We start from the raw sequence: 24,644 nt of genomic DNA on the forward strand, positions 1-24,644 counted from the left end.
AGCCTTATATAACTGGAACAACGTCAATATCGCATTACTATTGCGGTAAACGGAGCGGCCATCCCCCGATCTCCTCCGCCCAATTTGTCTTTATTTTGTTCCTTGACGTCGTGAAGAAGAAAAGAAAAAAAGACGTACATAGTTTGAACGTGACGTTACGCGTTTTGCATGTCCCATTGCCCTATACTCCAAGCTCCTATCGTTCGGAGCTGTTCACCTTCTACAAACTTCACCGAAAGGTCGTAATAGCTCAGACCAGGCACGCATTGTTGCATTCATGCAGCGAGATCTATGATAGACCTAACGCCTGCTATTCTTGAATAATCTCGCCATGGAGAGCCCAAACGGCGCTGCTTCAGCAGCTTCGCCTCCCAAAGGATCGCCGCCGCCTACACCGAAAGAAGCTCCTAAACGGCCAGAACCTGAGCCAGAATCCAATTCATCTCAACCCCGTAAACGTCAGAAGAGACGCCAGTCTTCTGCAAAGGTGGAATCCCCAAAGCCCGTAGTGGACGAGCCTAGTCCGAAACCTCCAAGCCAAAGCCCTGTTCCATCAAAAACAACGCCCGTGCCATCATCGACTCCCAAGCCGCCGCCAGGACCGACTGGCGTTATTCGGAATTTTATTGGCAACCAGTTCATCGCGTCAAAGACGCGCAGCTGGAGCCCTGCTTTTGACCCGGTATGTTGGTGCTTTACTTTGCATCCCAATGAGAAGACTTGTATTTCTAATATATCCGACAGTCAACTCAAAAGTTACTCACGCGAGTTCCTGAATCCACGCAAAACGAGGTGCACGAGGCTGTTGCAAGTGCAGAACGAGCTCAATTATCATGGCGCAGACTGCCTCTCACGAAGAGGCGAGAACATTTGTACCGTCTCACCGAAATATTTCGAGTCAATCGAGCTAAGCTGGTGCGGAATACCCTGGGGGGGTTAGATTTAAGCTTCCAGGCGGAAGGCTAAACGGGAATATTCTTGCAGGCCCAAACAATCTCACTTGATACGGGAAAGACCCTTGAAGATGCTTCTTCAGAAGTCTCGCGGTCTATCAATATGTGCGAAGCGGCGCATTCGGTCACGAGCGTCATCTTAGGTTACCATTTCTACAACGAGTCGACCGCAACCGATACGATCAACGAGCCTCTGGTCAGTACCTCCCCGCATTGAACGGTTTCAATTCAGTCATAGATGAAGTTGCTCACAATTTCCCTTGCAGGGCGTGTGTATGGCCGTCACACCCTTTACCTTTCCACTGATGATCCCCATGTGGTTCATCCCATTCGCACTAGCTACGGGCAACACGATGGTGCTCAAACCTTCTGAGCAAACGCCCATGGCAACCACTCTCTTGGCCGAGATGATTATTGAAGCAGGCTTTCCGCCCGGTGTCTTAAACATTGTGCACGGTGGGCCCACCGTTGTCGATCAATTACTGGCGGAGCCAGCGATCAAAGCCGTTTCTTTTGTGGGTTCCGACCAGGCCGGCCGACACGTTTACGACATTGCCGTGGCAAGTCGAAAACGTATTCAGGCAAACTGCGCCGCCAAAAACCATGGTGTTATTCTCCCTGACGCCAGCAAATGGCAGACATTATACGGTTTGGCCGGAAGTGCCTTTGGCGCAGCCGGCCAACGTTGCATGGGAATAAGTGTAGCTGTTTTTGTTGGATCTAGTATTGACTGGCTACCGGAGCTTGTGCAGATTGCGCAACGCCTGAAAGTAGGTCCCGGATACGAACCGGGCATTGACATAGGACCGCTGATTAGTCCAGCGGCCAAGGCAAAAGTTGAACAAGCAATACAGACCGCTATTGACGACGGAGCGACGTTGCTGCTTGATGGCAGAGGATTAGAACTTGAGGCTTTTCCGGATGGGAATTTCCTTGGGCCCACCATTCTAAGCAATGTTCAGACATATATGCCATGCTACCAAGAGGAGATCTTCGGCCCAGTGTTGGTCTGCCTCCATGTGGATACACTGGAAGAGGCCATTGAAATGGTCAATGATAATCGATGTATGCTTCTCTCTCTTCTGTCTCCAATATTACCCTTTCGCTTCGTTGGAATTGCAACTTTTCTAACTAGTCTTATTTAGACGGTAACGGCGCATCAATATTCACCAGCAGTGCGACAAAAGCACAGCAATTCCAGCGAGATGTCAATGTCGGACGAATAGGGATCAATGTTCCTCTGCTGGGTGAGTAACTTTGACAGAACCAGATAATAAGCTGTTGAATGACTAACGATCAGTTGCAGCTACGTCAGGTCAAGTTTCCAACAGCAGTAATAAAGATTCTTTTCTTGGAGGTGAGTAGACCATCTTGAAGTTTCCAGGTTTTCGTCGTTGGCGTTCCGCATCCCCAGGACAGAGCTAATTTTATGTCGCAGAAATCAATTTCCACGGCTTCAAAGGATACGACTTTTATACATCTATCAAAACAGTATCGTCTATCTGGCGAGAAGATCCGCCAAGTCTTTGACCGCGCAACTTCACCTTGATACTCTCTGGTGGACCGCAAATTATTTTTTTACTATTCAACCTATCATCTGAGGTTTTATGGTTCACTATCATGTGAGCATAGCCTCTGCACCCGTGCATGCTTTTGCGCACGGGATTCCAGTCGGGCAATTCTTTTTTTGGGAAGCAAAATCGGAGTTGGAGTTCATTGCAAAAAGGTTACCAAAGGGAGGCATTGTTATCATTTCCTCCCCTCTGCTCACTAAAAGCGAGGTATCTTTTCTTTTGACGGAGTTATCGTGGACTATATCGCCATGCTGTCGCATATCAATTTTTCTAGGCTACTTTCTTACTTCGCTCAATTCTGGACTCTGGCTTTTGGACATTTGATTCATTTCTATGCCTCTATCAAGGTCTACGTAAATGCATAAAAGGCGATAGTAAATAATATATACAAGAAGGGAAATAAAAGCAATAAATCTTGAAAGGGAATAGCACCAGTGATATAAAACCATGCCCGAAACACGCAATATGCATGAGGAGTTTCAACGTCCCAGAACCAGAAAAAACAACTTCCACAACCTCTAACGACAACTTTTTTTTAATTCTCAATCTTCTCACCCGTCCATGCTTAAATCTCCTTTCGCTAACCCTTAACCCCACAGCAAGAACAAAAGCGGATAATATTTAATGCATGGATGTAAATCATGTCGCATTTGATTGAAACTGGCATTTTAACCAGTCTTGGCAAGAGCAGTGCCGTACAGACGGTCGCCAATGTCGCCGATGCCGGGCTGAATGTAGCCCTTCTCGTCGACAGTCTCGTCGACGTGGCCGACGACAAGATCGACGCCCTCAGGCCAGACGTTCGCAACGGCAGCAAGACCCTGCGGACTAGCGAGGATCGAGAGGAAAGTGATGTGCTCGACGCCCCAGTTTCTGAGAAATATCCATTGTTAGCTCGAGAGTTCTCTCGTAGATAAGTTTATCAAGAAAAGGGGTGGGAAAGAGCGGAGGCGAAAATGGACAGGACGCATACCTCAAGATATCAACAGTCGCGCCGGCAGTACCACCCGTAGCAATGAGCGGGTCAACCACATAGGCGTGCTTGACGACCGGCGCCTGGGCAGGGAGCTTGTTGTAGTACTCGACAGGTTCGAGGGTGGTGCGCTCGCGGTACAGACCGAGATGGTAGACGGCCACGTCGGTCGACGGGGGCAGGTGGTCGAGGAACGGATCGCACATGGGCAGACCGGCGCGCAGAACGACAATCAGGGCGATCTTCTCAGACGGAGGGATCTCCCGGGTCGCTTCAATGGCAATGATGGTGGACAGCTCGTTGATCAGAGAGCGCACGGGCGTGCCGCTGAGAGACTGGTCGCGCAGCTGGTCGAGCTTGGACGCGATCGAAGGATGCGAGAGCACCTTGACGTTGGAAGGGAGAGAGGCTTTGGTGGTTCCGTTCATTTTTGCAGCTTGTTTGCAAATGGGGTATCTCAACTGATTATATATATAATGTGGAAGAGAGAATGAGTTGGAAAGTTGGAAAAACAATGTGGTTAGAAGTATAAACGCAAAAACGCAAAGTATGCGATGGATGGACAATGGACGTGAATAGGATACGGACTGAAGACTTTCTCAGGGTGAGGGTGGAAGATGTATAAATATTAAAAAAAAAAATTTTCTAGAGGGAATAGAGGGGATAGGAGGATAGGATCTGGACTTCTAGTGCTAGAGCTGTATGGTGGTGCAAGCGGAGGTTATTCGGAGACAAGGGGCCAGGGGAGGAATACGGTATGGGAAACAGGTGTGTGATTGTTGGATAGTATCATGATGGAGAGATTTCTACTAGAGAGCCTAGGATAATCCATGGCGATAGTCAAAAGATTGACTGATTGGAGAAGCATTGATTGTTGAAAGGGGAATAACATGTTGTAAACACTAAGGAGAGGTAGAGGTGGAACCGCGGAAAGGTGAAAGTTGTTGTTTCTAGCACAGTTATTAGCGTGTCGTAGCACAAGGAGACTAAGATAAGGCTCTGACTTGATCAATTCTCCGCGTTGTTCTACAGTAGTGAGAGAGAGAGAAAAGAGTGTGAGTTGGTTTATCAGTTGAATTGATAGAGGAGATCAACTATCTTGATAAGCCGAGCACCGACTCGGTTGGACCCGCCAGGAACAACAGGGGGGAAACGAGGGGCAGGCTGGTCAACCAAGACAAACGATCCACCGATGTCAAACCACGGCAACAGACCCTAGAAAGATCAAATCTGGCAATCTTTCTAGTCGCATTCTATCAATTATCTATACTCTAATCTGAGCCGTTGCGGAGAAGGGACTTGAAGAAAGAAAAAAAGAAGGGGAAAAAAAAAAAATTGGTCATTGATTGTTTTGATTTACTTTTGCTAGAAATATCTCATTGCGCGCACCCTGTCTTCTCCTCTTCTCCTATCCCCTCTTTTTGGCCAATTCTTGTTGTTGTGCTGCCTTTCTGCCTCGACCACAGCGCACCTGACCAGTTGAGACATAGTTGAACTTTTGTCTTCAGTTGATCAAATTTTCCTCATTCGTCATGTCCTCTCCTTTTGAATATCTCTCCTCCCTCAAAGCTGTGCGCGACCGCTCGACGGTTGTCTATGAGGCTGCCGAGCGGGGTGAGACGGCCAACTTTGACCTGCACAAAGAAAAGCTCGACGAAGCGGCCGACTATGTTGCCAATTTGATTTTGGTACGCTTATATCATCGTTTGAACACAAAAATGGAAATTGTATTCTCATGCAAACCGTTTGGTTTTTAGGATAGCTTCTCTCCTGCCCAATTCGACCAGATTCCCCCTCACGGGAGATGGCAGCACTTTGAAGTCGAAGGCCAACCGCGCCTTGGTCAATTGCTTGAGCAATGGCAAAAGCAGGGTGTCGACAGTACAGAATGCACGCGCAGACTGATTGATATTTTCACCGTCTCTGTTCTGCTTGATGCCGGCTCGGGCGATTTTTGGAAGTTCACTGAGCCCTCGACCGGGCTTGAGATTCGACGAAGTGAAGGTCTGGCAGTCGCCAGCTTCTACATGTTCAAGGATGGTGCATTCAGCAGTGGCTCGGGCGAGGATGCTTTCCGAGTCGATGGTATGTTGCATGAGATTTCTCTCCCCTTTTCACCCAAGATTTCTAACCCTGTTCAGGTGCCGGTCTCAAGAAAATCACTCCCGAGTCTCTCGCTATTGGCATGCAGTCGAGTCCAGAGAACCCTCTTACCGGTGTTCAAGGACGCGCCGACTTGCTCAAGTGCCTTGGTGACTCGCTGCTCTCGAACCCGGAGATTTTTGGCCCTCAAGGCCGCCCTGGAAACCTCGTTGGTATGCATCTCCAAAATTTTAAAGGTTGTTAAAGCAAGAAAAAAAATGCTAATTTCGTACTAAAAGACCATTTGCTGTCGAAGCAAAAAGACTCTTCGCTTGATGTAGCGGCGCTATGGTCTGCTCTTCAGATTCTTCTCCTTCCCATCTGGCCCAAGGATCGTACCTGCATTGAAGGCCAACCTATCGGCGACGCATGGCCTCTAAGCACGCTTGAAAAGATTGCTGCTTCCAAAGGCGAGCGCAAGCCTTACGACAATATCCAGCCCTTCCACAAACTTACTCAATGGCTCGCCTACTCCCTCATGGTCCCCTTTGTGCGTCTGTTGGGTCTGAAATGGGCTGGTAACGGCCTCCTTACTGGTCTTCCCGAGTATCGGAATGGCGGCCTCTTCGTCGACCTGGGGGTCATCTCGCTCAAGAAGGATGCGCTCGAGCGTGGCTGCCAAAAGTCTGGCCAAGACCTGCCCCTCTTCTCTCCTTCTGACGATGTCATTGTCGAATGGCGCGCTCTGACCGTTTCCCTCCTGGATCGTCTTCACCCCATGGTGAATGCCCGATTGGCCCAAAAAGGCGCGACCGTGGAGCTCTCCCTTGCACAAGTTCTCGAGGCTGGTTCATGGAAGGCTGGCCGTACCTTGGCAGCCAAGTATCGGCCGTCGAGCAAGTCAAGCCCCATCCTCATTGAGAGTGATGGAACATTGTTCTAAACGTGACGGTTCTGGTGTTGAGGTGAATAATGGTTTATTAGTTACATTTCTCTGTATATATTATTTGCATTAGAATTTACGATATCATGTTAGAACCGAAATAGTATTTAAATAAATTGTGGAGAATTGATTCTACATTAATCTTTTTATTTTATATTTTATTATTTTTATTATTATTGGACTTTTTATTTGTCCAATTTCTAATCCTTTGTGTTTGCTAATTCCTTGACATCTCAATTACGGGCCACCTACAGTAAAACATTCTCTTTACCATCTGTTTCCATGTGAGAACTGTAAAATTAAAAAATCCAAGGGTCTTTGCACATCAAGTCAATAAATTTCCTATCAAGCAGTAGCGTTTGGCTAAAAGGCACTAAGAATTACTGGACTCGTTCTAAAATTGTTTACCTGTTTTATATTGCAGAGTCAAGGAAATGAATTTACCAATTATTGGAGAAATAATACCGGTATATCTCATCTCGATACGCAAATTTTAGATGGAAGGGCTCTAGAAAGGCACCAGAATGTGATTGAGACAAGGGTGCTGGATGGTGGATAGGATGCTATCTCTGGTGGGACTGCTTATCTTGGGGCTATCTGGAACCCAAAGATAGCACCAGCGCCAAAGATAGCCGGTGCAAGAAGGTTCAAGTACCATCCATGTCACTACCATCACGGCAAGTTATAGGTACTGATACCTCCGTTGTGTAAAACACTGTACCCCGCCATATCAGCGATGGGATGACTTATGCAGTGCATACCGTAAGTAAACAGCTGGAGTGCTGTGAGACTGACATCACTGAATGGACACCCTGTACCTATCGCATGTGGCTGGTGGCAGGACAGCTATTTGACAAATTAATTGTTGCTATTCTGACTGGGGAGAAGACCGGGGAGAACTGTTGTCGGGCCGACATCTGTGCGCACCCCCGAAATCACATTGATCAATCAGGGGTAAAGGATGATAGGATGGCATACACAATTGATAGGACCCAGATATCTCTCACACACACACACACACACACACTGACTGTGGTAATCTGCCCTGCAATCGACAGGGACGGGTACACAATCTGCAAAACAACAATCTGGCGCATCGTGTCACGTTGCATCTAATCAGCTTTATCTCTCACTCTGCTGCTGAGCTCAGCCATTTCCTTACTCCCCCCAACCACAATCACAACCCGCCTGTGTTTCCGTTGCTTCCGCTGGGCGCAATCCCCCACCTCCTCTCCATTAGCTCCGTCCTTTGAAGCGCAGTTTACTCTGAGAGTTTTCCAGGGGTTCAACAGCAATCATGAGGCTATATAATGAGCTTGTTCGTCCCTCCTCGAGGACAGCATCATCACATCGTTCCATTATCATTTTCGTGACTTACCCGTCGTCTTTCGACTCTCAACCTCTCCTGTTGCCCACTCCTGCTTGAGAAAAGCGCAACATAACAAATCCACCGAAACGATGGCCCCCGCTGCTACTTCTCCCAATGCCACCCCTGCCCCTGTGCAGAAGGGCACTCCGGCTCCTTCCACTCTTTCGAAGCGTTTTGGTAGCCGTGTCATCTTGACTACCTATCCCAAGCAGAGCGGTGTTGAGCCCTACCCTCTGAACTGGGCGGCCGAGGACCCCGACGAGCGTGGCCCCGTCATTGTCTCTCGCTATGGCAAGACCATGAAGTACCGCAATGCCATCGGTGCTCACGGCGGTAGCTACATGATTTACAATGCCCTCGCTGTCGCTGGCGGCAACCTGGACATGGATTTCCGTCCCTCGTTCCACAACACCGAGCCCGTCTTTGACTTCCCTCGCCAGCCGGCCTGGTTCGACAAGACCAAGATTGTGGCCATGGACCCCTTTGGTCACGAAGTCCAGACTCTCTACAAGAAGCACCTTGACGATGGTCTCGACATTCGTCCCTCGATCGCCATCACTCGCGCAACCATGCGTGTTGCTGAAATTAGCGAGGCTATCAAGAATGACGTCCTGCCTGTCGATGGCAACATTGTCCTCAACCGCGACGGTGACGTCCGTGTCACCAAGGTCGCTGTCGAGCCCGTCTGGTATTTGCCCGGCGTCGCTGAGCGTTTCGGTCTCGACGAGGGCACTCTCCGTCGTGCTCTCTTTGAACACACTGGCGGTAGCTGGCCTGAGCTCATTACGCGCCCTGATCTCAAGGTCTTCCTGCCTCCCATTGGCGGTCTGACCGTCTACATCTTCGGTCCTCCGGAGAAGATCTCGGATCCCAATGTCCGTCTGGCCTGCCGTGTCCACGACGAGTGCAATGGTTCCGACGTCTTCCAGTCCGACATTTGCACGTGCCGCCCCTACCTTGCTTTTGGTATCCAAGAGGCCATTCGCGAAGCCCAGAACGGCGGTAGCGGTATCTGCATCTACTTCCGCAAGGAGGGTCGTGCTCTCGGTGAAGTGGTCAAGTACCTCGTCTACAACTCGCGCAAGCGCGGCGGTGACACTGCCGACAAGTACTTTCAGCGCACCGAGAACATTGCTGGCGTCCGCGATGTAAGTTTGACCGCTTTTGTTCCGCATCGAGCGCTCTCTTCTATTGAATCGAGATGCTAACAAATCTACAGATGCGCTTCCAAGAGCTCATGCCCGACATTCTCCAATGGCTCGGTGTCAAGAAGATTGACCGCATGCTTTCCATGTCCAACATGAAGCACGACGCCATTGTCAAGCAGGGCATTCCAATCTACGAGCGTGTGCCTATTCCCGACGACATGATCCCCGAGGACTCTCGTGTCGAGATTGACGCCAAGATCCACTCTGGCTACTTCACCACCGGCAAGCAGCTCAGCGAGGCTGAGCTTCAGCAGACTCGTGGCCGCGGCTGGGAGAAGTGGGAGGACGTTGCTGTATGTTTCCATGTCCACGATGAGTCAATGTTGATTTCAATGGCTAACTTGTTGTGAACAGCACTAAACGATTCATGATTCATGATACCCCACGTTTTATCTTTTCTCTTTAATCGAAGTCTCTTTTCATTGTACATATTTCTGCTTGCCGTTGAGTGTCTGGTTCGGCTAGAGCATTGGATCTGATATTTTCCTTTTGCATACAGCATAGAGCAGAAAAGGCATTTGAATGCATCTTGGTGTTGGAGAGGTTGAGAATATATACAATAGAAAACTGATCATCTTCAATTATTCATCGTTGAATGTGTTTATTTTGGTTATATGTGGCTATAGTGGTAGCGACCACAAACATGGCAAGTCCATGTACTCCGTGAGGGGACTTTTTGAACAATGATAAACACAATTGAACCTTATTCTCAGGCCCAATCTGTAAATATAAATTCTATATTTTTTCAAACTAAAATCCAATATTCGTGTTTACTTGATTGTGTTCATGACATGTCTAGAAGTCCCTTGATGACGTCGCTAAACATTGATAATACGAGCACATGCTTCCTTACCGCCTTCGTCGCCGCTTAGGATCATTTCGTACCAGTGACGTGACGTCCACCTTGTTGTTAATCAACCATGAGCTGATCATCCTGTCCAGCTCTCATCTTTCCCCCGCGCAAGTTTTCCCAATTCCCTTAATCAACTCGAGCAAGCCCTTGGACAGCTTGAGCTCCTAGAATAATATTACACGGCCGGCCCCCCCGGTTCGCTTTCCACGGTTGACCAGTTGCACTACCCCGCATAAACCCCCTTTTCCATTTGTTTGTTCCGCTTTGCCCTTTTCTGCCACCCTCATCGTAACACACAAAACGTGCATTTTTGCATATTTCCATTAACTTATTATTACCTTTCGTATTGCAATAGGAAACTTTAATATTAAACCCGTCCAACCATCCCTTTGTATCTCATTTTCCCCTCTCCTCTCCTTCTCCCCCTCCTCTTCCTTTTTCTATCTCCTTGTGCCTTCTACCCTCGGTCATTGTTCACACGTCATGCTGTGTCGATCGCCGTCTTGCGCATTGCGTTCATCCTCTGCAGTCAAGACCAAAACTTCGAAGCTCATTACTACTTGCGCGACGAACTCAAGACCAACACCAACACCAACATTCGCAGCAGCAGCAGCAGCAGTACCATTCACGTACAACACTACTACGGCAACGACAACCAAGTCGAGGAATATTTTAACAGTAACACCATTCTCACCTGCGTCTGCAGCAAACCACCGCAATTGTTCATTATCTTCTGTGAGAATAGATCGACTGCATCATCATCATCGTCGTCAGCGATTGCAGCCTCGGACCCAAATCATGTCTCTTGTAAAGCTCCCCTTGCTTGTTCTTGTATTTGTGCTCCTCCTCGAAAGCAGCCATGGTCTCGTGCATGCAAAGAAACAAGAAGATTCAGTTATTCAAGGCCAGGGCCATCAAGTTACTCCCATTCATCTACAAGACAGTGAGGCTGATCAGACCATTTTCTTTGGCGATCAGGGAACCATTGGACAGAGTGTGCGCGACGAGTACGTTCCGCTCCTCTCCTCTCCTTGATATATACTTGTTATCTTCCACCAAGCTCTCGCGCCCGTCCCTCGTAATCCTTCCTGTCGGCTTCTGGATAAAACTCTTTACTTTTTTACAAGCTACCTACCTTGAGAACCACCTCTACGTTGTTACTTCCAGTCTGAATCAATTGAGGTATATCCCTAACGCGAATGATGTGAAACGTGTAGGTTGAAAAAGAGCAGCATCATTGACGATGGTAAGCTTCACCCACCCTCTCTTTTCCTCCTCTCTTTTTCCGCATCACATAGCTTCTCCGCAGGGTTGTCACTTCTCTCAATTCAGCTTCCCTTGCGATTTTCCGTTTTCCTCATGCCGTCATATGCCTTCATCTGCCTTGACCATATCCCTGAATCACCCTGTAAACCAGCACAGCAGTACTAACTAACCAACTAACACATGACAGTAATCGACGACTTCCATCCCTCTCTGCTGCTCACAATCACGTATCCCAAATCCAACGTCTCCGCCAATCTCGGCAACACCATCAAGCCCTCTGACGCACAGCAACCCCCCGTCGTTGAACTGCACTCCTCCGACGGCTCCGCCAGCAGCCACGAGAGCACATACACCCTAGTCATGACCGACCCGGACGCCCCGTCGCGCGAGGACCCCAAGTGGTCTGAATTCTGCCACTGGATCATCACCAATGTGCCCCTGAGCAATACCAATGGCGGTGCTGGCGCCGGCGCCGCGAAAAGCGCAGAGGCCCAAGAATCCGCACACGGATTGAAAGAGATTATCGAATACAAGGGCCCCGCGCCCCCGCCCAAGACGGGAAAGCATCGATATGTGCTTTTGGCATTTGAACATAAACATCATCATCACAACAAGGGAAATACAGGTGGAGGTCCGTCGTCGTCAAGCCATTTGAGCGCGCCGAGTGAGAGGAAGCAGTGGGGAACAGGCAAAGTCCGACATGGTGCGCGACAATGGGCCGAGAAGAATGGATTGGTGCCTGTCGGTATGTTATTTCCTTTAACCCATACTTTTCTTTTCTTTTCCTTTTCTTTTTTTGCTTTTTTGTTTCCTTTCCCCCCTCCCACCCCCTTTCTCTCTCTCTCTCCTCTTTTATTTTCCTTTGTTTTCCTTTGTTTTCCTTTGTTTTTCTTTTTTTCTTTTTTTCTTTTTTTCCCTCGGTTTTTATTTCCGTGGCAACTCGTGAAATCACATTTGATCCGACTGCTGATAATGACTGGACTGATAGGCGCGAATTTCTTCTACGCGCAAAACAACGAGCAGTAAGCTCCACTGATCGACTGATCCACTGATGATATTAGTCCTTTACTTTCTTATTTTCCCCCCTTCACATTTCTCGTACTCGGAAGAAAGTGTCAAGTGGAGTGAAACTAGTCCTTGCAAAGGACAGTATGGGAAAGGAAAGGACAGCACGGGAAGGAAAGTATGCAACGGAGAGTCGAAAAAACAATGGACTTAAGTAGTGCGCATAGTAATGGACTACAAAGAACCGTTTTGTCACTTACGAGATCAAAAGATGATATTATACTGTGATTCAGCCTGGGGCCACAGATTCAGTGGAAATAGTAGCAATATATATATATATACCATTCAAGAAAAAAAAAAAAAAAAAAGGAAAAAAAAAAAAAACAAAACCCCACAGCACAGCACAATGCACAATTCACGCCACGATGCTTGACCAAGCAATGTTTCATTGGACCAAGTAACAAGTAATTTGAACATTTCAAAATGGGCATTCAACTTTACGACTTTACACTATGAGCAGCATATAAAGTAAAATACAGTCCAGCGATTCACAAATGTAAAAAAAGGAATAAAAAATAAATAGATAAAAATAAAACTAGACGGAGCAATTCTTTTCATTTTGGCATTGGAAGCGCAGGCCATCACGCTCGCAAGGAAAACAAAAAAGAAAAAGAAAAAGCGATCAGGCGGGATCACTGACGAGATGAGACCGAGAGCAAGTACAGAAGTAAAGCAAATATAGAAACAGTGTAGAAATTGATTCAATCATCCTACAAGGAAAAAGGGGGGAAAAAAAAGCAAATAACAGCGACGTGCCGCAGAGGACGGTTTTACTCCTCAATCTGGACATAATTGGCAGGGAAGAGACCAGATTTGCCATTGTACTCGCCAAACCACCAGTCGTCGTCGGGGAACTCCTACAAAGTGTTGTTAGAAAAGGGGGTGCAATTTGAAGAAGTGGGGCAAAAACTCAGATAAAAATACGAGTGGGAGGACTTACGACATTGGTAATCTTGGCGCCGTCAGGGAAAGAAAGCTCATTGTCCTCTGCTGCTTCATAGTCGTACATTGCTAGGGCGGTGGCGCCGTGCTGAGTAGAGCCCACGGCGCCTGGGGCAGGGCCGGCTGGAGGCGCGGCTTCGGCCGCAGGAAAAGGGTGAGGTGGTTCGGGCACAGAGGCATGAGAAGCACCGCCAGCAGCATGCTCGGCTTCATCGTCCTCGAGAACTTCGACGTAATTGCTGGGGAACAATCCCGTTTCGCCCTTTTCGTTTTGTCCCATCCACCAGTCTTCGTCAATCATTTCAATGTTTGTAACGTACTGGCTCTCGACGAGATCGATTTCATTGTCTTCGGCCTTTTCGTAGTCGTATTGAATCAGCGCACGCTTGCCGCCTACGTGAGCGCCGGGGCCGGGGCCAGCGGCTGCCTCGTGGCCAAAGGTAGCTTCTGCAGCAACAGCACCGGCTTCGCGAGCCGTGTCGTGGTGTTCGGGCTCTTCGGTGAGCTCTTCCTCATGCGGAACAACTTTGGCGAGAGACTCGGTTGGAACGGGAGGTGGGGAGAAGCGCTCGGCCGGGGGCTCAATTTCTGCGGCCTTACCGCGGCCAACGGGCATGGCAATCTGGATCGGAGAACCAGACCGCATGATTGGAGGCGTGGGAGGTGAAGGGCTGCGTGGCTGCGGTGGCGGGGTCGGCAACCGCGGTGCAGCCTGAGGAGCAGGTGGTGCCGGTTCCGGCTCAGGTTCAGGCTCCGGCTCAGGCTCATACTCAGGCTCGTGTTCGGGCTCAGGCGCCCGTGTGGGCAGGCCCGGAATTGGAATGCCTCGTGCAGCGCCTGCATTAGGCTTGGTTGACGCCTCAAGCGGTGGCGGACTCGGCGCGGCAGGCTCTTCTTCTCTCGGAGGCTGCTTGGGTAGCGCAGGGGCGCCCATGGGCGGCGCGCCTTGGAATCGATCTTTGAGAGAGCCGATACCCGCAGTAGGGGCCGTGGGTGCCTCTGGCTCCTCTTCTTCATTGTCCTGGCCGGTACGCTGCTGTCCAAGGCTACTCCCAGACTTGCCGGTGTGGGTTGTCTGGACGGGGGCCCATGACTTTCCGGTATAGCCACTCTTCCACTCTCCTCCAGAAGGCTGACTGGTCAATGGAGATGCTGGTACACCGTAAGAGGGCGAAGGTTGAGTGTCAGCGGCTCCACTAGCGGCACGCTGTCGTGCCTTTTTCTCGGCCCAGATCTGTGAAGGTGTTTTACCACCTTCATCGGCAAAGGCTCGACTCGCAGCTCCGACAGCGGGAGCACCAGCTGTTGCTGCCGCAGGCTTCGCTGCAACCGGTGCAGGTGCCTTTGTTCCTGTGAATGTGCCGGCAGCGCCGCCAAATCTATTAGACACTTTGGGTTTCGGCAAAGAAGTTAGACGCTCTGAAGTCGAGAACGCAGCTGACCGATCAGCAATAGATTTGGATTGCGGGGGTTCTGCGCTGGAAGCAGGAGGTGCGCTTGGGAGAGAAGGAGCATCCTCGGACGGTGGCTGAGCCTTTGCCCTAATCGCTGCAATGTCTACTTTACCGACAGGCTCATAGGAGCCCTTGACGGCAGTAGGGCGATCATCGGAGAGGTTTCCAGATTCTTGCGCCTGCCGACGGATGGCAGCAATGTCGACTTTACCAACAGGCTGGTAGCCGCCCCTGACGACATCGCTTGCGCCGGAGCCGCTCTCTTCCCGTTCTGCCGAAAACCGGGACGGCTCAGGCTTTTGCGAGGTGAGCTCTCTCATATTGACCTTTGTAGGTTTGTATGCCGACTCAACCTTTTCCAATTGAGTTCGAGTTACAGGTGGCGCATCCTCACCCCATCCATCCTCATCGGTGTTAGCAGGTTTGGACGGCCGAGACCCGGCAAGAGGATTGAACCCAGGTGCGGAACCGCCAACTCGGGTAGGTGTATACGCTTGACTGGGCTTGGGTGGGTGTGGTGGGGGGACGCTGGATGGTGCAGATGGCTGTGATTCTAGGTTTGAGGAGTATTTTGAGCCCGAGGAGTCTGCAACCTTCTGAATTATGCCCTCTGGGGATAGATGGTCCGCAGAACGAGCAGTGATCTGGACATGATATCCCTGATGAGCCGTGTCAGTAGAGTGAAAACAGAGTGGGGAAGATGCCATCTATACATGAAGAAGTTTGGATACAGCTGCCAAATGACTGGTAAAGTATCCTTTGGTCCGCTCGGGGACACCCTCTCCGCACTGAGAAACGGAACATCAGCTGCCACACCCGTCTTTCGCAATCCGAAGATACATACCCACGCAATCAGAACGTTCTTTGGAAGGCCGGTATTGGGATCCCGGACTTTGACGAACGCAAATTGGACTTTACCATCGGAGAATTCTTCAATCAAATCCGCCAGCTCGCCATCTAGTAGTATCCATGGTTTAGCCACTTTTATTCTATTGTCAAGCTTGCTTTCGAAGGACTCTTACCACCAGATGTTTGGACTTTCAAAACACTTTCCTTTCCACCAGCATTCGGCTGGAAGGCATTCACGAGCGGAGCAGAGACTGAAAATAGAGCCCAAACTCCGTAGGTTGGCGAGTTGGCAGACGTTCCCGACGGAGGCGGGGCATTGACCACCGATTGGTAGCTCCTTGAGATAGACGCGCCATTTGTAGAAAGGTTGAGAGAAGCCATTTTTATCGGATTGGTAGCTTTCAATGAGGTATGAAGCCTCAGGTGGGGTTCAAGCAGTGCAGGTCATAAGACAAAGTAGGCAGAATAGTAGCGGGGATCGAGGAGAGGATCGAGGCAAGCCGGCCTGTGAAGGGACAAAATTTTAACGGCAGGAGCTTGACCAGATCCGACTTCGAACTGTGAAAATGGTTTGAGAAGCGTATGAGGAGAAGAATGGAAGCGTTTCGTCCCCTGAATGTTTGGACAGATGGAACAAGATCCAAGGGGAAGCTGACGTTGGCTGTGGCTGTGGCTGAGGAGTGTGGCTTATTGTTTGTGGAGCTGCGTAAGTTGATGAGGCTGAAGCTCTTAGCTTGATTCGGCAGCTAACTCGATCCAGCTCTTGATAAATGATTGTTTAGTCATCAATAGCATCATCGCCGACTCAGCCACGTGATGCTCCCCCAGTTGAAAGTGAGGCGGTGTGTTTCCCGTATTGTAATTGGCCCACCTAACTCACCTACCGGTCGCGGGCCAACTTTGTTACGCAGGGAATCACCTCCAAACTATGCACAACAACCCACCACAAATAACCTCTCAACCCACCTTGTCCTTTGTGCCCATTCAACAGGGAAAGGCTAGCCCAAATACAATTTTGTTTTCTGACATATGTCTGTTCTGTTCCTGCACATTTATTGAGGCTTTTTAGCCCATATCTCATTTCTCCCGGTCACGTTTAGGCTGGACATGATTTCTCTGAGACTTCGCTGAGGGAGTCCTTGTGTTTCTTCTTCTTTTGCTGTCTCGTTCACCTAGCGAAGAGTCTGCTCTAGACCCTCCGCTATTCGCTTTGCACGGCTTCTTCTGAAGACGACTGTCTTTTTCTCGGACCGCCTTCAGGTCCTTCTGCTCTCTGATAGAAGAGAGGTTGCTTTCATGTCCGCGTTTTGCTCTCGTTCGGGTGACGTGGGCTCTCTGCTTCTCGTGTCTCTTTTCTGTTTCCGCGCATTCTGGTCGCGGATACCGTCATGACGGGGGAGTCAAGGGTCGATGACTCTCCTGCAAGCAATGCAAGCTCTTCTTCTTCTTCTTCTTCTTCTAACTTATACTCAGCCTCGGAGCCGGGTGCTGGGAAGCTAGACTCTCCAAGCCCACAGATTCCACGACCATTAGCAGATGATTTTCAATTACCATCAGAAGACGACAAGGACCCTTCAAGTGACCTTGGCCTTTCGCCCACAACCGGTCGTCTCAGTCAAGTACGCCCACAGAGCGTCCTGGATACTGGTGGCTCAGCGACCCAGACCAATAATAAGCGGAAATGGGCTGGAGATTCGACAGCGCACACCGGCGCACAGGGCACCAATTCCAATGCGCAGGGGTATCTCTTGAGTGATGGAGATGCTTCCAGAAAAGCCAATGCGTTATCTGCCAACGATCGTGACAATGCTGATCCTGAATGGAACGAACAGACCCAATTTAGACGTGTGAAACGCAGGGCCACGTCAAGGGGATCCGCTCCTGTCTTTAGCCGGAATGGAACACAGGATGGTCCGAGCTGTATTCCATATGATAGGTCCCAATTGCCCGGAGAGATATGGCAGCATATTTTTACCCTTTTGCCACCGGTCACGCTGGGCCGCATGCTACGTGTCAATAAAACTTTGCGCTCCTACCTCGTCCCAGAGCTGCACACTGAACCGAGCTCTGTGACTCCAGGTCTTCTGGAATGGCAAAGATCCGACGCCATTTGGGCCTCGTCGCGGAAACTATTCCACCCCGGTCTACCCAGACCTCTCCGACAGCTTTCAGAAGTAGAGATGTGGAGACTTTTGCTTGGGAGCCGTTGCCAGTTTTGTGCACAATCCAAAACACCGTGCTCCTATGACACCGCGCAGGATCCTTGGACGGTCGGACCTGGGTCAGACGGCGTACGCGTAATCTGGCCGTTCGGAGTTCGAAGCTGTAGTTCTTGCTTTCAGCTTAGGAGTGAGAAGGTCTGATTTAAAATTTCCTTTACTGCGGAGAAATTAAAGGACGGTTATTGATATTTGTTCCAGGAAATCACCGTGTTGTTTTCCTCCAATATCCCTTCCTTTGTTTTGCCGGCTCTCCCTTTCGTCCTTTTCGCTCAGACAGAAAATGTGATCCTCTCAGTCACGCTGCAAAACGGGACGCCACCCTCTTCGTTGCAGATGACTAAATACTTCTACAAACCGCACATTGAGGAGATACGACGTCGATTCGACGAGGTGAAATCCCTTGGTCAAGCCGCTGCTGAGGAATGGATGAAAGGACTTGAGGGAAATGGAAGAGAACATGTCAATGATGCTTCCCGTTGGGAACGTTGGGAGATGAAAAGCGGCTTTCGGGATCTCAATGCTCAGATTGATCGCTTTAACTATCCTCAAGAAGCCCGAGGCAACCTGGGTTTACCCTTGTTAGTTGCCACCCATTTCAGTCCGGCTAATAGCCCACTTGATAGCACCCCTTCAATGGCCGAACAAGTAATCCCAGAGGGCCTCGTTCAGGATCCATTGCGGACCGCAGGTACGGATACCGCCTCCAGTCGTCTTAATTCGCACGTATGCTCTCTTTCCGAGGAGCGTTTGTTGCGTGGGCGACTTGTATATAGACCATATCGTACGCTAACAATTTCTTGCAGCTTCGGCTTCAACTCTTCATTCTCCCACCATCCCACCGCTCCTTGCTTCTGGTCATTCTGAACCTGGTGTTTTCAACGCGTCACGAGTTGAACGTAGCATCCACGACATCAATGAAGCCAAAGGGGCTCGTAGAGCAGAGATCGAGAAACGCTGTATGGAAATTATACCTCCTTTGCTACCTAATGTGTTGAGTCACATGGAAACTTTTCAAGCTGCTGTACAAATACCCGCTCCGCTCACTGATAATGCGTGGCGCGTTCTCAAGCCTCGTCTTCTTGCGCAGAGAGAGCTGGCTGAACGACGAGAAGACGAGCGTACTGCACACACCCGCACTTCTCAGGCTAAAGTTGAAGAGAGGAAACAGCAGGAAGCTCAGCTCAAGGAAGCGAAAGAATTGATTGACCGCGAATGGGAGGAAATTCAAGGACCTATTCGCCAACGGCTTGCACAATTCGCTGACGAGATCATCAAAAATTCGTGGGCCGATGGTCGCGCCATCACAAAAGAAAAGAGTCCAAAGTTCGCAGCCGAAATTCTCCTACATGTTCGAAAAAGCTTTTACGACGAGATTGCCAAAGAGGACGAAGCGGCCCGTGAAAGGGGCCAAGAGCCAAAGCTTGACCCTCCTGAAGGACCACCAACCCGCAGGCTCATGTTAGAGAATATGAAATGGGTATTTGACGTAAAAATCAAACCACTGACGGAGCAATTTCGAAAGGAGCTCTTCCTTTGTAATGGCTGCGAGAACAACTCGAAATTCTATGGCTTCGAAGGTGTTGTTCAACATTTTGCTGCTAAGCATACTAACGCACTCAGTTTGGGAAGCATTGTTGTCCACTGGCGCGCCGAGTGGCCAGAACACCCTCCTTTTCATCCTGACCCGAGCGCAGCTAAAGCGGCATATTACGCCGCACCTCCACCAACTTCTCATGGCCCTCTCTCGAACGCAACCTTTAATTATACCCCATATTCTCAGCCACCTATACAAGGCCCGCATATCGCACTTCATGGACACAGTTCCCATGGCTATTCCCAGTATAGTCCAGGACCATACAGACAACCGCCTTTTATGGATCAATATCCGGCCCAGTCTCATGGGCCTTTTCCTCCGCCCCCTTTACCAGTCAGTGTGCAAGGGTACCAGGGCCAGGCTCATCCTTATTCGGGGTCCCAATTTCCATATCCACGTGGTCCACCAAATCTAGCCGGATTCCAAGGAGGACCACTTCCATTTCAACCTGGACAACAAGGGTATGAAGCTTTTCATTCACCTTATCAACCGCAGGCCCAGAGAATGTATGGCTCTCCGCATCCGCGCCAAGGATTTCCAGCTCCGGCCGTGCCAAAGGATACTATAAGCCCACAAGAATACGGAAAGCCACCAGGAACCTTTGGTCAGTCAAGCCCGGTAGAAACATCTTACTCGGGTCACCTACGAGCAGGAGCAGGAGCAGGCGAACTTGGACCGGGAGCCAAATCCGGACCCTTACTAGGAACCATGAACTCGCAGTCCTCAGGAGAGCCAAATGGAATCTATCAGGTCCAACTGGAAGAAATGGCCAGAATAGCTCGTGAAATTTGGTTCGGTACCTCCGGTATCAAGGATCTCCCTGGAAGCGTCAGGATGTATGCTTTAATTCAGCTCGTGAGTTCCAGATTCGAGGCCAGATTCACAAAGGAGCCAAACCTTGCTATGTTTATTGATGGTCTTAACAACAACGCCTCGATGAAGCCGATAAGGAATGTCCACGGCCTTTCCTGCAAAGCCTGTCTTTATCATGGGAATCCTTCCGGGATTGTCGTCCACGGACATCCACAAGGCCCAATTGGGGACAGAAAGTTCTTTTCTTTCCCTTCTCTTCTCAGTCATTTCCAATCTACTCATGTTGAACGCAACAGGCCAAAATTTGTACCTCAAACAGGAGTTGAGGTGCCAAATCTAGAGTGGAAAACAGACATGATTGAGCTGCCACGTGAACATACCATCTCGGGTCTGATTGCTGCTCAAGGAATGGATGACAAGAAACTGCGTTTACTTGCAGATGTTTTCCCAAATGCGTTCCCCTCACCGCTCCCTAAAATTGACTCGAAGAGCAAGACTGGGGCTGTTCCCGTCTTAAATGAAGGTCCCAGCATTGAGGTTGATGCGGCTAATGAGAATTTCATCCCTGGATTTGATGGTCGTCCCGAGTCCTGGTCGACATATGAGCCACATTCGACATCAAATCACTCAAGGCCTTTCACCGCTTCTGATGTATCCACACGGCAGCTAACACCAGCCACCATATCTATTCAAGGATCTCCTCGGCGCGAACCTTTCCCTGATGATGAATACGATCCACATCGGCCAGCGTTCCTTGAAACCGCACGCTATTCAAAAGCAAACTTTGGGCATCAAAGGTCGGCATACCATCATAGAACGCCTCGGGATATCGAGCGCGTAATTTTCGTCCCTGAGGGCCCGGAAATCCGCGAAATTCGCCCGGAAGACAGGCGAGAATCGACTTTTAGGATGCAACCCCGGTCTTTCTCAAGGGGCGTATACCATGACCGCTACGTCATTGCTCTGGACGGGCGGAGGCTACGCTCAGTCTCCCCCGAGGGCTCACTTGAAGATGTAGTCTATGAGAGACGGGGCATGGAGGCTCAACACCGGCCGTTTGGGTCGTATATTGATCGAAAAAGCGCTGTCAGTGAGGACCCTGTGCTTCACGGCGCATCTCCTCCCAGGACCGAAAAGCAGCCGGTCGTGGGAAATTTGGAGTCCTTAGCAAACGAGAGAATACGGGCTGGCTCGGAAGATGGCGAGATTGGAGAATCCAGGAATGGATCAGCTGTACCTAAACCCGCTCCAGAGAAACCTCCGTCACTTGAAGCGGCGAGCGCGGCCGAGCGCTTTCTTAATGAATTAGCTCCTGGGCACGATACATCGGTTTCACAACCGAGTGTTGACCGACCCGAGGCTGAAGGGTCTCATGAAAAAGGAGGGGTCCAGAATCCCGAAGCTGTGTCAGAGGACACCTCAGACATTCGTGTCGTAAGTGGTCGCGCCGGTGGGCCTTCTGTGGAAGCTTTCCCCACACAATCTAGCCGCCAGAGGCGCAACTCGGTTTCTATCAAAACCGAGAGTAGCCCTCGGGCAAATCAGTCAGACTTTCCCCCGGAAATATTTGAAGCCGCAGGCTATAAGAGGACCTACGAGGCGGAGATAGCCCCTAGCTATATAGATCGTGAGTACACGAGGCCAAACATCGTATATCGACGCCGCTATGCAGACGACCCTCGCTCGCGACGCTCTCGTAGTCGCTTTAGTCGCTACGAAGCGCAACGATACCGCACGCGCTCCCGCTCACCCGGCCGAGGGGACCATGATTATATAGAACGCAACCCACGTATGAGGAGCCCTCCACGTGATGCAGCATACGAGCCTGCATTTGTCGATCGGCCATCGCATGACTCCTCTGATACCGTCCTTGTATCCAAACCTGCCGCTTATGCGCGTGTCCCTCCGCGTGGTAGGTATCATTACGTTGAGGAGCCAATCTATCATGAACCCGTGGAATACATTCCAGTGAGGTTTACCGAACGTCCGTCCCATCAACAAAGCTTCGTCTATGTTGACCGATCAGCCGAACCAAATCGGATGAGCAGTTACGTCACATATGAGGAGCGCCCATTAGCGCCGCCAGTGTATGAGCGGCGGGATCATTACTACACAACTGATTCGCTGCCTTATGAAGACGACCATGTCATGGAAGAGGAAAAGCCAAGACACAGCAAGGTGGATTTGCCGCCTTGAGCAAAATGTCCGCCATTTCTGTTGTCCATAGCATTATTTTGCTGTTATTCTTGTCAACTTCGCCTTCATTTTCTTCGATTTTGCATATCATGTTACGATTTACGAGGAGACGTCAGCATTTACTGAGTAGCTTTTCAAAAGTGATAAGTGTACGGAGTCTGAAAATTAGCCCGGGTGGTCTTCGATTTCGTGTTTATTCCTCTTCATGATCTAATACCATGTACCATTATCTGGTTCTGCTTTCCCTGCTATCATTCTTGGGCATCAAACTGGCGTTGGTGTGCTTTCATGACATTATGAATATGCTACCTAGTTCGCTCCCCTTCGAAAAACTCATAAGAGACCTTTTCGTTACAGAATTTTCTTCCAGTTTTGAGAATTATGCGCCTGCTGTTGCTCTGTACGAGTGAACTGAGAAAGACACACGCTGATTTTCTCTTCACGTCGTTTTCCGATGAAACCTCAAGATTCTGGCTTAGGCAGTCTCACTGCAAGCTCCATTTCTAGCCTCTCTTTGCCATATGGCTCCGTGCGCATCGTAGCCATTTGGTCGGTACCAGGAGGGAAGTCCGTTTCAAACAGCGGCTCGCCTGCTTCCCGCATGTTAGCGAGGACGGACTGGCGGAAATGCCAGCGAAGGAGTTCGTCCGAAACGTGATTCGGGTCATCGGGGTTGCGACAAGAGTATTCAAGAATTCGTCCGTCAACCCGGAAGGGATTGGGGAAGAATGTGATGATCTTATATCCGTCCTTGCTTTCTATTAGTGTGGCTGGAAAAATAGTAATGGCGAAGCACTTACGTCCGGGTTTACGGATAGGAGATATTGGTCAAAGAGTGTGTGCAGATCCTGTCTTATGAGAAAACCGTTCTGGACGGAGTTGATCCTTGAGCTGGTATCCGTATCTGGGATATTGGTGATCCACCGCTGATAGTTAAACTGGACCCACAAACTTTCGGATGCCAGAGGAAAGATATGAGCAGCTTGAAATCCATAGAACCAACCATAATCATATACATAATTTTTATCTCCTGATATAACACAACTTCTGTCGCGTAAACGAATGCCGTCCCGGAAAGAATCTTCTCTTCCCGACGCACTGAAGCTATTGATTCTCGCATACCATGGCTCGTTGGTTAATTTAATATCGCCTAGATTAATAAGATTAGGTATTTCGACGTAATATCGTAAAGGAAAAGACAAACCTGAACAATATATGTCATAGTCGCCAGCAGTTAATGGGCTGCTTGTCGGCTCGATTGTGCTACCAGATTCTCGGTTCTTCATATGCCAATCATGCTCGACGATCAGAAGGACATTTTTTAAAATCCATATTATTGTAGCTTGAGTAAGAGACCCCTGTTGATAAACGCCTCCGAGGACCTCCCCGGTCGATGCGTTGTAAAAATGCACATTGCGGATTGGCGCTCTGTTGGATGGCATTTTCAGAGAAACAAACGGCAAGGTGGCTATTGCCGTAGAGCGAGTACTCAGATTGTTGCGGCGGAGGAGTCTTGCCCATGCCAGGAGAGTTGATATGCTGACTCGTGCGGAGGAGGATAATGATGATAATGATGATGGAACAGAAACTTCCTTTAAAATGAGTGCTGTTCGGGGAGGGGGACGGCGGATGGCTCCTTCCAAATTCGAAGCTAATTCTTGGATCTCGTCTTCCCTGCCAACCTTTTCCAGCAAGAGTAGGGCGACTTGACCCAGTAATCGAAGCCTCAATGAGGATAATTCCACCAGAGGGAAGGAGATGATGATGCTTTGCCAGATGGCCAAATGCTCACCAAAACGTCACAAGAGGATTGGTATGACGCCGCCCAGATGGTTTTGTGACTGCCCAACGATGACTACGGGGCGAAGTTCTTAAATCTTTGGCGTCGAATAGAGCCTGGTTTTTAGCTTCATAGAATTAAAAGCTCGTTTAAATCAGAGCAAGACGATGTGAAGATTTGATATGTCATAATGTTCTCCTCTGCTCATCGACGAAACCTAGTACTTTCTTAAAGTATTTCGTTACCAGACGAAGCGAGTTGATACCTTAGCTATTAGGTGCTCTTTATAAAGCAGATTGGACTACTTTTAACAATAGGATAGTTGGAAATATACACTCAAGCTGTCATTTACGCACATGAAACTCTCCCCTTACAAAGGTAAAAGATGTTGTTTTCTATCTACGTATGAGCTCGCTTATTTAGTGGTGGATCTTCGCCTTGATAGAGACGGAGTCCTTTGAACCAGACAACGGCTGTATCAACAATTGATAGGAGGAAGCGAATTCAT

At 49.5% G+C, this 24,644-nt stretch overlaps 8 protein-coding genes across 8 annotated transcripts; 5 read left to right on the forward strand and 3 right to left on the reverse strand.

Annotated features, from left to right (window-relative positions):
• The first annotated feature begins 58 nt into the window (after window positions 1–58).
• L228DRAFT_229531 (methylmalonate-semialdehyde dehydrogenase) lies at window positions 59–2,928 on the forward strand. The gene is made up of 7 exons (XM_018330506.1): window positions 59–682; window positions 745–915; window positions 985–1,149; window positions 1,220–2,018; window positions 2,099–2,200; window positions 2,260–2,310; window positions 2,392–2,928. The coding sequence occupies exons 1-7, from the start codon at window positions 332–334 to the stop codon at window positions 2,481–2,483; spliced, it is 1,731 nt and encodes a 576-aa protein (XP_018189382.1). The 5' UTR covers window positions 59–331; the 3' UTR covers window positions 2,484–2,928.
• On the reverse strand, window positions 2,861–4,419 carry L228DRAFT_282508 (uracil phosphoribosyltransferase). The gene is made up of 2 exons (XM_018336006.1): window positions 3,501–4,419; window positions 2,861–3,400 (listed from the first exon to the last, which is right to left on the reverse strand). The coding sequence occupies exons 1-2, from the start codon at window positions 3,926–3,928 to the stop codon at window positions 3,196–3,198; spliced, it is 633 nt and encodes a 210-aa protein (XP_018189383.1). The 5' UTR covers window positions 3,929–4,419; the 3' UTR covers window positions 2,861–3,195.
• Window positions 4,420–4,745: 326 nt separating this feature from the next.
• Window positions 4,746–6,525, forward strand: L228DRAFT_229534 (DUF1688-domain-containing protein; the record flags this gene model as incomplete). Its single annotated transcript, XM_018330507.1, has 4 exons — window positions 4,746–5,188; window positions 5,258–5,585; window positions 5,642–5,815; window positions 5,882–6,525. The coding sequence occupies exons 1-4, from the start codon at window positions 5,033–5,035 to the stop codon at window positions 6,523–6,525; spliced, it is 1,302 nt and encodes a 433-aa protein (XP_018189384.1). The 5' UTR covers window positions 4,746–5,032.
• Window positions 6,526–7,516: 991 nt separating this feature from the next.
• L228DRAFT_246679 (hypothetical protein) lies at window positions 7,517–9,773 on the forward strand. Its single transcript, XM_018332475.1, has 3 exons — window positions 7,517–9,042; window positions 9,114–9,395; window positions 9,457–9,773. The coding sequence occupies exons 1-3, from the start codon at window positions 7,984–7,986 to the stop codon at window positions 9,460–9,462; spliced, it is 1,347 nt and encodes a 448-aa protein (XP_018189385.1). The 5' UTR covers window positions 7,517–7,983; the 3' UTR covers window positions 9,463–9,773.
• Window positions 9,774–10,483: 710 nt separating this feature from the next.
• L228DRAFT_124848 (PEBP-like protein) lies at window positions 10,484–12,351 on the forward strand. Its single transcript, XM_018329039.1, has 6 exons — window positions 10,484–10,633; window positions 10,701–10,762; window positions 10,934–10,962; window positions 11,173–11,201; window positions 11,409–11,966; window positions 12,210–12,351. Exons 2-6 carry the CDS (start codon window positions 10,754–10,756, stop codon window positions 12,245–12,247), a joined length of 663 nt encoding a protein of 220 aa, XP_018189386.1. The 5' UTR covers window positions 10,484–10,633; window positions 10,701–10,753; the 3' UTR covers window positions 12,248–12,351.
• A 260-nt stretch (window positions 12,352–12,611) lies between these two features.
• Window positions 12,612–16,227, reverse strand: L228DRAFT_246681 (hypothetical protein). The gene is made up of 5 exons (XM_018332476.1): window positions 15,705–16,227; window positions 15,527–15,639; window positions 15,396–15,470; window positions 13,227–15,341; window positions 12,612–13,143 (listed from the first exon to the last, which is right to left on the reverse strand). Exons 1-5 carry the CDS (start codon window positions 15,910–15,912, stop codon window positions 13,057–13,059), a joined length of 2,598 nt encoding a protein of 865 aa, XP_018189387.1. The 5' UTR covers window positions 15,913–16,227; the 3' UTR covers window positions 12,612–13,056.
• Window positions 16,228–16,775: 548 nt separating this feature from the next.
• Window positions 16,776–22,583, forward strand: L228DRAFT_124952 (hypothetical protein). Its single transcript, XM_018329040.1, has 3 exons — window positions 16,776–17,888; window positions 17,952–18,441; window positions 18,557–22,583. The coding sequence occupies exons 1-3, from the start codon at window positions 16,920–16,922 to the stop codon at window positions 22,354–22,356; spliced, it is 5,259 nt and encodes a 1,752-aa protein (XP_018189388.1). The 5' UTR covers window positions 16,776–16,919; the 3' UTR covers window positions 22,357–22,583.
• A 235-nt stretch (window positions 22,584–22,818) lies between these two features.
• L228DRAFT_282514 (hypothetical protein) lies at window positions 22,819–24,192 on the reverse strand (the record flags this gene model as incomplete). Its single annotated transcript, XM_018336007.1, has 3 exons — window positions 23,561–24,192; window positions 23,157–23,506; window positions 22,819–23,106 (listed from the first exon to the last, which is right to left on the reverse strand). The coding sequence occupies exons 1-3, from the start codon at window positions 23,796–23,798 to the stop codon at window positions 22,819–22,821; spliced, it is 876 nt and encodes a 291-aa protein (XP_018189389.1). The 5' UTR covers window positions 23,799–24,192.
• Between the last annotated feature and the right edge of the window lie 452 nt (window positions 24,193–24,644).

This window comes from Xylona heveae (genome assembly GCF_001619985.1).
Source record: "Xylona heveae TC161 unplaced genomic scaffold L228scaffold_4, whole genome shotgun sequence".
NCBI lineage: Eukaryota > Fungi > Ascomycota > Xylonomycetes > Xylonales > Xylonaceae > Xylona > Xylona heveae.